General features: G+C 50.5%; 1 protein-coding gene across 16 annotated transcripts in view; it reads right to left on the bottom strand.

Annotated features, from left to right (window-relative positions):
• Positions 1-14,063, bottom strand: part of ZNF710 (zinc finger protein 710) — an 84,151-nt gene that overhangs the window by 35,204 nt on the left and 34,884 nt on the right. For 3 of the 16 annotated variants that reach the window (XM_023553021.2, XM_064267135.1, XM_064267127.1), the window contains exon 1: positions 1-9,728. This exon is cut by the window's left edge. The exons of 10 other annotated variants lie outside the window; for them this stretch is intronic. Coding sequence is in view for 1 of the 6 variants with exons in the window: in XM_064267133.1 (XP_064123203.1) it covers positions 8,786-8,841 (56 nt within the window). In the remaining 5 variants the exon portion in view is untranslated. 3 more of the 16 variants (XM_064267125.1, XM_064267133.1, XM_064267126.1) reach the window with 3 other exon arrangements.

Here is a 14,063-nt window from a genome sequence, read left to right as displayed (position 1 = left end):
TCCCCACCGGGCCCATGGCCTTGTGGTCCCAGACTCAGACCTCCGCTCAGGGAGTCACTGCAGGGGTGTAGTTCCTGCTCCTTAATCACCTCCATCCTTCCCCAGAGTACAAATCCTGAACGTCCCAGAAAACACCGCTTTCTGCTACCTTTAACCTCAGCCCACCTTGTCTCTATCACACAGGCTTCCTCCCAGCCCTTCTGAGCCCCAGGCCCTCATCCTCCGCGTGTCATCCATGCAGCCACCGAACCTTCACACAGAAGGTGCCTAGCACTCATCTCCTGAATAAACCACTCCCAGGGGATTCAGATCCACCTCCCTCATTTCAATATCCCCTGAGCTGACCCCTTGGCACTTCCCCCTAGATTCATTGCAGTGGCCTTTAAGTTGGGGACTGCCAGCACCCTCAATGCTGTTTGTTGCAGCTACCCCAGACCCCACTGCTCATGTACCCCAGCTATCTTGGTGTCTGGCTTCATCACTGCTCCTTCCTGCTCTTGCCTCCCCCATCGCCCGGCAAACATGGCTTGGACCCTGGTCCTGTTCTCCTCGGAGGAGATATAGATATAGACGATCTGTGTGTCCTGAGGGGCAGGGCATGGAGCCCTCACATTTGTATGGGGCTTTACAGTTTAGGGAGTCCCTAGGTGGTGCAAAATGGTTAACACACTTGGTTGCTACCCAAAAGGTTGGAGGTTCCAGTCCACCTAGAGGCACACTGGAACAAAGTCCTGGTGATCCGCTTCAGAAAAACCAGTCACTGAAAACGCACTGGAGCACAGGTCAACTCTGACACGCATGGGTCGCGTGAGTCTCCGCTTGACTGTGCTGTATTCATTCCCCATCAGTTAACAAACCCAGTTCCCACCTCAACAAACATTTACAGAGCACCTCCTCTAGGCCAGGACTGTGCTGGGTGCCTGAGCATGAAAGAGACACAGACTTGCCTGCCCTCTGGGAGGCTCCCACTGACCCAGACCTCCAGGCCTGGCACCCTCACTCCTTGCTCTGCATCACCCAGCCCACGGATCAGGGCTCCTGCCCTCTATTCCCCGGGCGGCTTCTTCCACAGAGATCCCTGTTTCCCCCCAAACTTTCTACCTGCAGCCCAGGGATCAAGGCTGCTGGGAACAGCCTCGAACCTGGCGACCTGGCTCTTACCCTGTGCTCTGAGGAGATGTGAAGGGCCTTTTAGACCTGCAGCCCAAGGCCCTTTCTCTAAGGGAGTAAACGTGCCCTGACACACTGGCCCCCTTTTTGCACCAGGCCTGCTCGCCCACACTCTCCTCAAGTACTCACTCCATAGTACCCCCTCCCCACGGCCTGCTTGCAGCCCCCACACACACTCAGACTTCCCTGCCCTCACAGCCCCCTAAACACGGGCTCAGACCCCACGGCCTTGGCCTCTGCCCTTTGACATCTGTCCCCTCTGCTGAAGCCAAACGGTCATCTTGAAGGTCACAGACAAGCCTTTTGCCAAACACAAAGGCTTTTTTCCAGGCCTTATCCCTGACCTGGCAGCAGCCCTGCCACCCCTGCCTAGGTTCAAAGGCCCTCCTCATCTTCTTCACCCCAGTGGCCCCAGTGCTCATGCCTGGCCTGGTCTCTGCTTTCTTGTCCTACACAGACTCCCTCAGAGAAACCATCTTCTCATGGCTTCGCCACTCACCTCTGTGGTGATGTTACTAGGCCTGCACCTCTACCCCAGCCTCCTCAATGCCTCCTAGATGTCAAACCTTCTATCAGTCTTCTTGTTATTGGCCACCACTGAGTCGGCCCCCAACTCACGCACAACAATCCCATACACAACGGAACAAAACACCGCCTGGTCCTGCACCATACTCGCTATTGGTTGAGGATCGGACCATTGTGATCCATGGGGTTTTCATTGGCTGATTTTCAGAAGTAGATTGCCAGCCTTTCTTGCTCATCTGCCATAGTCTGGACACTCCATTGAAACCTGTTCAGCACCATAGCAACACACAAGCCTCCACCGACAGATGGGTGCTGACTATGCATAAGGCACATTAGCTGGGAATTGAACCTGGGTCTCCACCATGGAAAGTGAGAATTCTACCACTGAACCACCAATCTTAGCCCATCTAATCTCCACATTACTTGCATCCTTGGAGCCGTCTACCATACCCAGCTTCCTCGTTTCTGTTCCAGATTCCTAGGCTCAAAACTCTGGAGGGCACTTTTGAGTGGTTGAGGTTCAGCAATGCTTTTCTGTTCAGAAATGGAGACTACATACCCATTCTCCTGGGGATTCACAGAGATGAAGACAGCACAGTCCCTATGCTCATGGGGCTACCCAAAAACAGTCTAAGTAAACGGATAATTACTTTAGTGAGCTGGTAGCTACAACATATAAGTCTCAGAGGTACATAAAGGGAGTGGTGGTTAACTCTATGTGGGGAAGTCAAAAGAGGAGGTGGCACCTGAGCAGGGCTTTGTAGAATGTGTAGGAGTTCAGCAAGTAGCCTAAGAAGGGAACAGCATTCCAAGGGGAGGGAACAGTAATTGCAAAGGTGTGGAGTCATGAGGTAGCACCACTGTTTGAACTGCAGCCTACACAGGCATAATTACATTTTGAGGGTAGTCAGGATGACCACGTACAACTACCACTTACACAGGCCACAGAGTAGTGGCCCCCAGAGTTGTGCCAAGTGGTGGCCCTGGCTGTAGTCCTATCCCCTGATCTGTGCTCACAGGAGAGGAGCCCCTGATTGGCAGACAACAATCAGTGTGATAACCAGGCAAATGTCTGACTGACAAGCTTATGTCAGCTCCTAGAGGAGGAGTGTCAGGCTCATTTCTAGATGCTGAAAAATAAATACAGAGACCAACAGAGAAAGAGTCAAGCTGTTTTGCTTTAATTATCTAGGAAAACCCAAATGAATGTTCTGGGTTGCTCCAAGGTGACATTTGAAGATCCCTCTGACCAATGAGTGGGACATTTACATCTCTGTCACACAAGATATGTCAACATAGCCTGCCATCCCAGAGGCAGGTCCTTTACCTGGCAAGGATCATCTAGCTTTGGCCACTGTCCAGCCTGCCTCAGGTAGATGAGGACCTCTATTCCAGGACTACCAATCCAGCCAATGTGGGGCCCACCACCTGAGCTCCCGAGCCCGGAACTCACTGTGCAGGGGACAGAACTGTCAGCCCTGCCCTTCGCTCTCACGGCCTCTACTAAGCCCTCTCTTGGCCAGGAAAGCCAACACCAGACACTAGGTTCCTGCCAGAGGGAGTGAGGCCTGGCTGGGCATTGGTATCCACTTTTGATCCTCACCCTCACATCAAGTCCCCACAAGGGTGAGGCAGAGGCAGGAACAATCCCCAGGGCCATGTTTGAGCCCTGCACACTCCAGTGCCAGGCCCCTTGTCAGCAATCCCCAGTGACCAGCTCTAGAGTTCGTGAGAACGACCTGACCTGTGAGTACCAGGTCCTGGTTGTCGAGCAGTGCTCCTTTCCAAGCACCCTTCCCTCCCAAAGCCAAAGCCCAAAGAGAAGTAGGGCCCAAAGGGAAGTGGTTTCCTGCACAGAGGTTTTTTCCCCATTGAGAGCAATGGAGAAAAATGGAAACACTCACATTGTCCCTTCCTCAAATGAACCGACTTCTCTACAAGTCCCTTTCCCTGAAAACAGAAGTGTTATTCAAAAAGAAAAAGAAAAAAAAAGAACTGAATAGAAGAAGAAATGTAGAAAAAGAGAGTGACCCCAGAGGGAGATGGCGAGAGCTTAGAAAGAAAGGCAAAAATGAAGGGAAGGAAAGCAGAGATACAAAGAGGAAGGGGGAGAGGAAGACAGAGGCTTTGAAAGAAAGACTGTTCTGGCTGTGGCGTGAATACAGCGTGCAGGGGAGAAAGGAGCGCTTGGAAAGGAGCAGCCGAGGCAGTGACCCCTCACTCACAGAAGGTGCCAATCACAGCGACAATGCAAACCCTTCTTTTCTCCTTCTCTCCTTTCTGGTGAGAGAGGGAGGGAGGGAGAGGCTGAGAACCGGAAGTTAATTCCTAAAAGTACAAAAAATAAATTTGGTTCCACTGCAGAAACATCAAACAGCTGCTTTAAAGGATCCTCCCGAAACTCACTGCATCCCCAAGAGATGAGCTCCCTCTGGGGGGCACAGGCCTGGCGGCTATCAGCTTTAATCCTGTGTCTGGCTGTCCCCTGCCCGGCCCAGGCAGCCTGGCTGTGGCCTCCCCAATACAGTCCTGGGTGAGGGAAGCCCCAGGCTGTGAAGCTGTGAGAGAGACGTGGTCTCTAGGGTGGCTCTGCCCTCCCAGTGTCTGGTGTTCTGCTCTGTTCTGAGAGCAGGTAGGTTACCTGGTAGGTGGGCAAAGGAGGACAGGCCTGAGTGAGGCAAAAGCTGTCTCACTAGAGGCGGAGGCCTGGGCGGCTCACCTGGTCTGGGCCGTGTCACTGGGTTCTCCTGCTGTGTGGCACACACACGAAGTGCTCCGCACATGACAAATGTGTGGAATGAATGACATTCTGAATGGGCTCTGGGACAGGTGCCACTGGGGGGACTGCTCCAAGGCCAGGCCCTTGCTCCCAGAAGGTGTGAGGAGTTAGGCCTTTTCACTGGTGGCTAACTGCCCGATCTGTGTCCTCTTATGAGGGAGAGGTCCCAAAGACTTCAAGGAAAACATCTGAGAGACCCTCAGATGCTTGGAAAGGTGCCCCAGGGAATCCAAAGTCCCTCTTCCAGAACAGGCCTGGATTTGGACTTCCTTCCTACAGTCAGGCATCAGCCACACACTGGATATGCAAGGTGGGCAGGGCTTGTGCTGAGCTCTGGAAGAACCCGGTGCACAAGACAGACGGGAGTCCTGGCCTGCACACAGTACCCAGTCTACTGACCAGATACCTCTCTGAGACCAGAGGTGGACTTCCCTGGTCCCTTTTCTTTGTCTTTCCTTCTCTTGCTCTTCCTTTCTTTCAGTGTCCAGTGAGTCATGGGGAAATCTGAGCCGGGGTCACCTTCACGCTGAGGTTTCTTTTTCCTTCTGATCTTTCAAATGCTAGGTAATAAGAAATTCCTGGGAGCAGAGAGGCTTGAGTGGAGGAAGACTGATTGGTTTATTGATTGATTGATTGAGCCAGTCTCAACCTCACTCATCTACTGAGCACTCATGTGGTGCGAGTGCAGGGCTGTGGGCTGGGACTGTAAGGTGACTTGTGGCTGGGACAAACCTAAGGCCCTCAGATGCTTGAGGCTAATCTGGGGGAGCAGGGGGAGAGGCATAACCGATCTGGGAAAGAAAACCCTGCTGTTGCTATCTCCGCCTGGCAAAGGCTCTTATCAGAACAGGCCCAGGGGACCTCCAAGCCCAACAAGGAAGCTAGACAGAAGAGGCACTGGGAAAATACAAAGGAGCTCAGGGGTCAGGAATTTAATTGAGCCACCAGGAGCACAAAACCACTATTGTACTTCGATTCAACAAATTCAAATTTCAACACACACAGAGCACCCACTATATGCCAACAGAGCCCTGGAGGCACAACGGTTAAGCGCTCGGCCACTAACCAAAAGGTTGGCAGTTCCAACCCACCAGCAGCTCTGTGGGAGAAATAACCTGGTGACCTGCTCCCGTGAAGATTACAGCCTAGGAAACCCTATGGGGCAGTTTTACTCTGTCACGTGGGGTCGCTATAAGTCGGAATCGACTGGATGGCATCTCACAACAATGTGCCAGCTCCTGTATATTCCTAGGCATAGTGAACAAGACCCAACCCTGCCCTCAAGAACATCCAGTGTAATACCTACCACAGGCAAGAAAACAGCCAATTACAATTTAGCGTGTTAAGGGCTATGCTAGAAGGAAAACAGAATTGCGGGTGCACCATTGGGTGGGGAGTAGATCAGGAAAGCCTTTTCAAAGGAGATGCGTTGGAGTTATTTTAATGTATTAAAATGAATTAAACTTTCATTTGTCCTGAAAAAGCTTTAGAGATACCCTAGTGTCTAGAAAGAAGGAAAAAAAAAAAAAAAAGGAATTGAACCAATAAAGCATCTGATAGATGTTTTCCGGGTCTGTTGGTGCACCGGAAAAAAACAGAGATAGGCACAGAAAAAGTGAACCTGGTGAGAAAAAAAGAGGCAACGATTAGCTCTCTCTCTTTTTTAAAAAAGAAATCCTATTTCAGTGCTAATATTAGTAGAAGAGGGGACGGGACAGAGAGGTAGTAAAATAAGTCCTTACCTGCAAGAATATGGAGGCAATAGCTAACGTTCAAAATCGATAAATCAAGAAGTAGCAGAGAATTCAAATTCACGTAAGAAGACCAGACTTCATGGTCTGACAGAGATGGGAGGTACCCCCAAAAACTATGGCCCCTGGATGCTCTGTTAAGAGGCTCTCAAGACAAAGATTACACAAACCTATACAAAACAAAAAATAATACACGTGAGAAACGTGCTCCTTAGTTCAATCAAATATATGAGACCAAATGGGCAGCTCCTGTCCAAAAGCAGGACGTGAAGGCAGGAAGGGACAGGAACAAGCAAGAAAAAAAAAGAAAGGTAGCAGATAAACATATTATTTTAAAACCTGGGGGTGAATAACAGAAGGAGGAACTAAAAGAGGTGAAGACAGTTAACTGGCCTGGAGGGCTGGAGTGGGGTGAAGTGAGATGGGGCAGGACCTACTTATCGTCATAAGCCTTTCGTATTTACTTGACTTTAAAAAGTGATGCATTTACGTATTACTTCGCTTAAAAAACAACAAAATTACAAGCAAACTCACAAACAAAAAGCTCGGTACAGGAGTTATTGTTAAGTCAAATTGAGATTACGTTGAACTCCTTTAGCGAACCCAGCAGAGAAATTGAAGAGGCACCACGCTTGCGCATTTATGACAGAACTTTCCCTGAGAAAGAACAGAATTTAGTAAGCTCCTGCCCAAGGTACCACACTTAAGTGGAACAGAATGGAAGAACAGTATGTTGGGAGAAAAAGACCAGCAAAACATTGACATGTGGCTTTAACAACAAGATCTGAAGCGCCGCCCCAAGGCACCCAGAAAGCCAGAGACTAAGGGCGTGGAACCCTTCCGCATGGGGCCCAGATCCTTCGGAATGCCAGGGAAAACCGTTGCTATTGAGTCGATTCTGACTCACGGAGACCCTGTGAGTGTCAGAGTGGAACTGTGTTCCACAGAGTTTTCAATGGCAGATTTTTCAGAAGTGGATTGCCAGTCCTTTCTTCTGAGACACCACGGGGTAGGCTCCAACCGCCAACCATTTGGTCAGCAGCTGAGCACGTTAACCATTCGCACCACCCAGGGACTGCAAGGAATGACAGGGAGTGAGTATTAATACAGCCGACTTCGGGGAAGGCAGAGCAATCTACACAAGCCTGAAATTTGGGCATTTTCACCAAGCCAGGACCTTACATGGCCTCTCAGCCTTGGGGCCCCCCGCACTCAAAGTACCCTTGCACTCTGGCACACACACACATGCACACAGCTGCCTATCTTCTCACCAGCTATTTCTGCTTTATGTGCTGGTCTTCTCTAAGGCTTTTAAACTTAAAACACAGAGCAGCAACACCGCCTTGTCCAGGGGTCTCTGGCAACCTCAAACACCCCAAAAGAGCGGAGAGCTGCAGAGTATACAAAAAAGATCACAAAAGCCCAGAATTCAATCTGATGTGGGCTGCTTGGAACAACGATACCTAATGAGGGGCCTTTGGTGTTGCAGCGACTTTTGCCTTCCCAGGAGAGAGGTCCTCACTGGATGCCATGTGACACCATTCTAACACTCTTGGTTATCTGGTTTCCCAGACCAGAGCAGATGCAAGTTGCAAATTAGGAGAAGAAGCAGGGAGATGGAAGGGGTGCAGCTGCTGGAGGCAGGGAGAGCTGATAGGCAGGGAGCCAGGTTGGAAAATGACAAAATGGCAGCCTGGGGCCATTCAGGGTGGAGCAAGCAGCTCTGACCCTTCAATACCTCAGTTCAATAACTAAAGCTCAAAACCATGACTTGGCTTCATCAACATAGGTTAGATTATATTAGATTGTATTTAATATTCTCAGTCCAGGACTCAGGAAAGCATGTGTTGGGTCCCTGGCTGAGGTGTGGTGAGACTAGCTTGCAACTTGCAATGGCGCAACAGCAGCAAAGACTTCAACTCTGCCCAATTTCCCAGCTGCCACGGCAGCACACAGTGGTGCAGAGAGCTCCGCAGTGGGTCAGAAGGGAGGTGTCCTGGTCTGGTTCTGCCTAATCTCGGGGACCTGGGCACAGCCTCAACCTCTCAGAATCCCATCCACAAAATAAAGAGAATGGCTTGTGGATGAAGTGACAATCTTTATGGTCAACTAAATTATAAACTAATGTTAAAAAAAAAAAAACAAGAATGAAACCAAACCCATTGCTGTCGAGCTGATTCCAACTCATAGTGACTGGGTAGGACAGAGTAGAACTGCCCCATAGGGTTTCCAAGGAGCAGCTAGTGGATTTGAACTGCCAACCTTTCGGTTAGCAGCCAAACTCTTAACCACTGTGCTACTGAGCTCCAAAGTAACACAATGTTACTAAAAAATAACCAGTTGCAGTTAAGGTAACCCAATTCACGACGACCCCACGTGTGTCAGAATAGGATTGTGCCCCACAGGGTTTTCAATGGCTGATTTTTCAGAAATAGGTGGTTAGACCTTTCTTCTGAGGCACCTCTGAGTGGACTCAAACCTCCAACTTTTGGGTAGCAGTCAAGCACATTAACCATTTACACCACCCAGGGACTCCAATGCTCCTAACGCCTCGACTTACACAGCAGTAGGGGACGAAGCAGACACCCCCAACTGTATCTTCTGCCTTAGGACTTCCTGGGACACAATGAAGCAAGAATCAGGTGAGTTTCAAAAATGTAACTTGAATGTACTCAATCAGAGAAATCCAGGATGTGGGACACTGCAAGACAGCTGGCCTGCCTGGACTCTTCCAAGTTTATCACACACACACACACACACACACACACACACACACACAGACACTCACACATGCACACGCACAGGACTGTGCTGGATTAAAAGAAGCTAAAGAAACAGGAACCAAATGTAATACATGAGGCTTGCTTGAATCAGGAAAAAAGTTATAAAAGACATTTTGGGGGGATAAATGGGGAAATTTGCAAGGACTGTATATTTGATATTATCAAACGATGGCAATTTTTGGGGGGGTGTGACGATGGCATTGTGGTTATGCAGGGGAAAGTTGGCTCCTGAGAGACACCTGCTGAAGTATTCAGGGGTGAAGCAGCATGGAGCCTGCAACTCACTTTGAAATGATTCAGCAAAACCATCTGAAAGAGAGTGAGATAAGGCAAACGTAGTAAGATACCATCAGTCAGTAAATCTAGATGAAAGCTGTTAATTTTTCTGTAGCTTTGAAATTTTCAAAATAAAAAGTATTGAGGAAACAAACTGCAGGTGGGTTGTGACTTGTTTGGCTCTGCTGGACCAGCTTTTGCATTGTTACCCAACCTGCCGGACACGGAAAATGATGTGCTTATGATATGCTTCTTAATTTTCATGGTTCACATAGAAAATAGTTTGTGCACTGTACACTGGGGTAAACAAAAAACCAGCCTTTGGTACCAGCTGGCCCAGACACCACCTAGCCCAGCTGCCTGAGGGCCAAAGGGAAATCAATACCTGGGCACACCTCAGTGGCTGCAGCATTCAGTCCAGCACGCTTTCTAGAGAGCCAGATCCTACAAGGAAAATATTAGTTCAAGAGACAAAACGGCCACATAAAGCAGACTTCATCAGCCTGAGGTCCGAAGAACTAGATGGTGCCCAGCTACCACCAATGACTGCCCTGACAGGGAGCACAACACAGAGTCCCTGACAGAGCAGGAGAAAAGTGGGGTGCAGAACTCAAATTCATGTAAACAGACTAGACTTAATGGTCTGACTGAGACTGGGGAACCCTCGAAGCCATGAACCCTGGACACTTTGTTAACCCAGAACTAAAACCATCCCCAAAGCCTACTCTTCAGAAGAAAGGTTAGATTGGACTATAAAACACAAAATAATACTCGTGAAGAATGTGTTTCTTCGTTCAAGCAGATACATGAGACCAAATGGGCGGCGCATGTCTGGAGACAGGATGAGAAAGCAGGAAGGGACAGCAGCTGGTTGGATGGACACGGGAAACCTGGGGTGAAAAGGGGGAGTGTGCTGTCACACTATAGGGATTGCAATTAGGGTCACATTGTATAAATTTTTGTATGAGAAGTTAACTTGAGCTGTAAACTTTCACATAAAGCACAATACAAAGAAAAAAGAAAGCCAGGTCCTGGAGAGCCAGGTCTGTTGGGTTAGGGGGTAGATGCCATACCCCAGAGGCTCACCTGCTTCTTCACTTCCTCATCAAGCTTCCCCTGGGGGAATTACTCTCTTCTCCCTGAAGCCTTTGACTGCTCTGGGAAGTCCATATTTTAATGTTTATGCATGGGTCCATCATCCGCACTAGATCCTGAATTTAAGGGCAGACACCCTGAATCCCTCATTTAAAGCACACACCTTGACCCATCACAGGGGCATGACAGCTGCTAATTGTTAGCACCCCCACACCTGAAGGTCAGAGAAAAGGGTCCAGGTATTAGAGATTATGAGCCTGAAGATGCTTCAACAGCTGGAACCAGTGATGTCAGACATCAGTGTGATGGTAATATTCTAGATCTGCCATCATACCATCCTAGCCAGAGAGATGGTGGGGGCAGAAGTACCACCACCCACCTGCAGTGCTCACTCACTGACGACGTTCAGGCCTGTTCGCTCTTCTGAACAAGGCCACTTTCAGCTGACTCTAGGAGCTTCTCCCTGTTTAGTGCTCACTTACCTCATTCATTCACCTATAGGGTCACCGTGAATTGGTACTGACTCAAGGGCAACTGGTTTACTTCATTCTGTTCTGGGAGCTGCTCACAGAATGAATAAGGCAGCTTCCCATCAATAGACAGTCCTGGTGCACTCCTGCTGTGGTTCTATCATTTGGGAAAAATAATAGGGCTGTTGAGGGTCCTGCCACCTTCCTAAAGCGCTCAGAGGTGCCCACTCTTGTGGCCCACCCTTGTGGCCCTGGGGCCCTGACTCTCAGCCCTGCTGTGTAGTACAGTCCTGGGGAGCAAACACAAACACCCAGGCTGGGCCTACCCCAGAGACTTGCCTATTTTTAAAAAGCCCCTCAGGTGGTTTGAGTGTGCACCAGGTTCAGAATCATGGCCTCAAGGGACCAGGCTTTTAACCTAGTCCCCCTTTCTCCCTCCCCCATCACTCCTGAGACCCAGCCTGACTTCTCACCTTCAGCATGTCCTCTGAGTATTCCTTCCCTGGGATGTTCCTCCCCCTTCTCTTCACTGTCCCAAACCTCTTGCATTCTTCAGGTATGATTTAAATGCCTCCTCAGCAACTCAGGGACCTTCCCTCCCAAACAGCAGAATTCCCAATGTGTGGACCTGGGAACAGTGGCTGGAGATGGTGGCCACCGAGGCAGGAAGGGCCTTGAAAAGGCCTCGCGGATGGTCTGGATGCCATTCTCAGGAAGCTGGAGGGGGTTTCAGGCAAGGAAGTAACATGGCCCAATTTATGTTTTGAAGATTCTTCTGGTGACTGTGGAGAGGATGAGGAAGGCGGGCAGTGTCCCACTGGGCTTATCCACCTAACCTTCTGTACACCCTGCTTCAACTCCCCAGTCTAGACCTGCTGTGGAGCTGCTGTCCTTGGGGAAGACAGCCAGGTCTGTCACCAGGGCTCGTGCAGTGGTGGGGCCATCAGTCATCAGGAAAAATGCAGTAGGCTTTCTTTCCACTGTGACTAGTAGGGCCGACAGCTGGATTTGGGGAGGAGGTGAGAGTGCCATGGGCTGATGAGGAGAACTTATTCCAGGCTCCCAATAGGCAGCGACCATCTGGACAGAGCCAGAGGCCGCTGAAGGGGCGTTCCTCAGTGGAGAGGACCCTAGTCTGAGCCACTTCAGAGAGAGGCCTCTCAAACCCTAGGACCCTGCACCCACCGTGTGACTGAGAGGAATATTTAAAATCCAAATGAATGGGTGGGAAATGTCCTACAGCAAACACGTGAAGGGTTTTCCCCACAGAGATAAAAGCAACGGAAAGAGGAAGAGAGAAAGAGAGGTAGAGGAAGGGAGGGAGGGAGAGGGGCAGGAAGGGTGGAGGGGGAAAAAGAGAGAAAGAAGAAAGGAAGGAGGGAGGGAGAATCTCAAAGCTTTCTGAGTTTACAAAGAAAGAAGGGAACAGCATAAAGAAGAACAAAAAGAAGAAGGTGAAGTTCTTTTCACTTTGAAGTGGAAGTTACTCCAACCCTTGAGAAAAGCTGGCTGTGGGATGGGGTGGGGAGGGCACGTCTCAGAACATGCAGCTGGTTTGCGTGAAAAGTTCCTGTTCTACCAAAGAAAAGCCCGATTTTGCCATCCTCAGAAGCATCAGAGCTTTGCAAACCTGGGAACTGCTGACTTGGGGCTGGCTTCACGGGTATACGACCTGGGCAGTCACACGGGGCCTAGCGCTTAGTGTCATGCTCAGCTTTTGCCATCTTGAAATTCTCAGTCACTTTCAAACAAGGGGTCCTGCATTTTCATTTGGAACTGGGCCCTACAAATTATGTAGCCAGTTCTGGCTGACCTTTGCAAAGGACATTTTTGCTAGAAGGACAGAAAGCAGTGTGCCGGCTCCATGTTTGCTAACCAAACACTTGTCCCAGCACTGTTGACTCAGCCACTAGCTATGAGCAAGTACGGGCTTCCCACCCAGCCACAGCTGGGCCTAATATAGGGGAAATGCATGATGGGCTGGGGGCACTGTCAAGTGTAATCAGTCAAGAAGCTGTGAGGGTCAGCCACACACTAGGTACAATGGCCCTGACCCTGTCCCTGCACTTGAGAAGCAAAGTTGGTGCTGGGTGCTGAAGCTGGCCCAATCCCACTTGCCTCCCGCAGTTAGCTCTCGGGTGTGGGTGGAAGGAGCAGCTGGGTGAGTCTGTCCACCTCCTCCAGCTGATGGCTCATCTCTTCAGCATGGAGCTGCCATGTCTGTGGGAGCCAAACCTGGGTCAGAGTAGGGAACCACAGCTGATCACTGGCACTCTGCAGTCTGAGGGCCAGGGTATTTGGGAACAGGATCACAGGCTTGTACTGTGGCCCCCATACCACCCATGGGGCCACCTGCAGTGGGAGCCAGGGGATCCTGCCAAGCACCAGGACCACCGGCCTGCAGCCAGCCCAACCTCCTCCTCCAACAGTGTCCCCGGCCCCTCTGCAGGCCCCTTTGCTCAAGGGCCAATAACCAGGCCAAAGCAAACAATTCATAGTGACCCTACAGGACAGAGTAGAACTGCCCCATAGGGTTACCAAGGCTGTAATCTTTAGGAAGCAGACTGCCACATCTTTCTCCCATGGAGTAGCTGCTGGGTTTGAACCACCGACCTTTTGGTTAACAGTTAAGCTCTTTAACCACTGCACCACTAGGGCTCCTCAGGTGTAGGCCAGGGGCCCCCAAGTCCCAGTACCTCACAGATCTCTTCTCCTGAAGACCAAAGGCAGAGACCCTCCAGCGCCCTTTCCACCAAAGGGGAAATTCTAGGGCCTGCTGCCCGGGTCTGGGCTCTTGCCTGGGGTCCTTGCCGTCAGGCCCCTCCTCTGAGCAGGCAGAGGGCCCTAACAAGTTCATTTCCAAAGGCTTGCAATTCAAATGATCAAACTCTCTTAAGCCCAACCCGGTAGCAACACAGAAGAGGCCTAAGTCCCCAGCAGGTGCCAGGTGTGCAAAGGAAACCTGCACCTGCAGGCAAAACCCAAGGCAGCTGGAACCTGAGCGCCCCACCCACAGCCAGAACAAAGCCAGGCTCAGAAGGCCTGTGAGGGTGTCCTGGGCCCTAGGGTAGCAGGAGGGCAGGTGGGCCTCTTAGTCGGGGTGAGGAAAGCAAGACAGCGAAGGGGAAAGCCAGACAGGAGGCCCAGCCCTCGCTGCTGGGAGGGCCCTCCAGGAACTGAATTAATCAGCAGGAAACTGATGGCTGTTTCCTGA

This window comes from Loxodonta africana, chromosome 13 (genome assembly GCF_030014295.1).
Source record: "Loxodonta africana isolate mLoxAfr1 chromosome 13, mLoxAfr1.hap2, whole genome shotgun sequence".
NCBI classification, from domain to species: Eukaryota; Metazoa; Chordata; class Mammalia; order Proboscidea; family Elephantidae; genus Loxodonta; species Loxodonta africana.
This window is presented reverse-complemented; position numbering and strand designations above follow the sequence as displayed.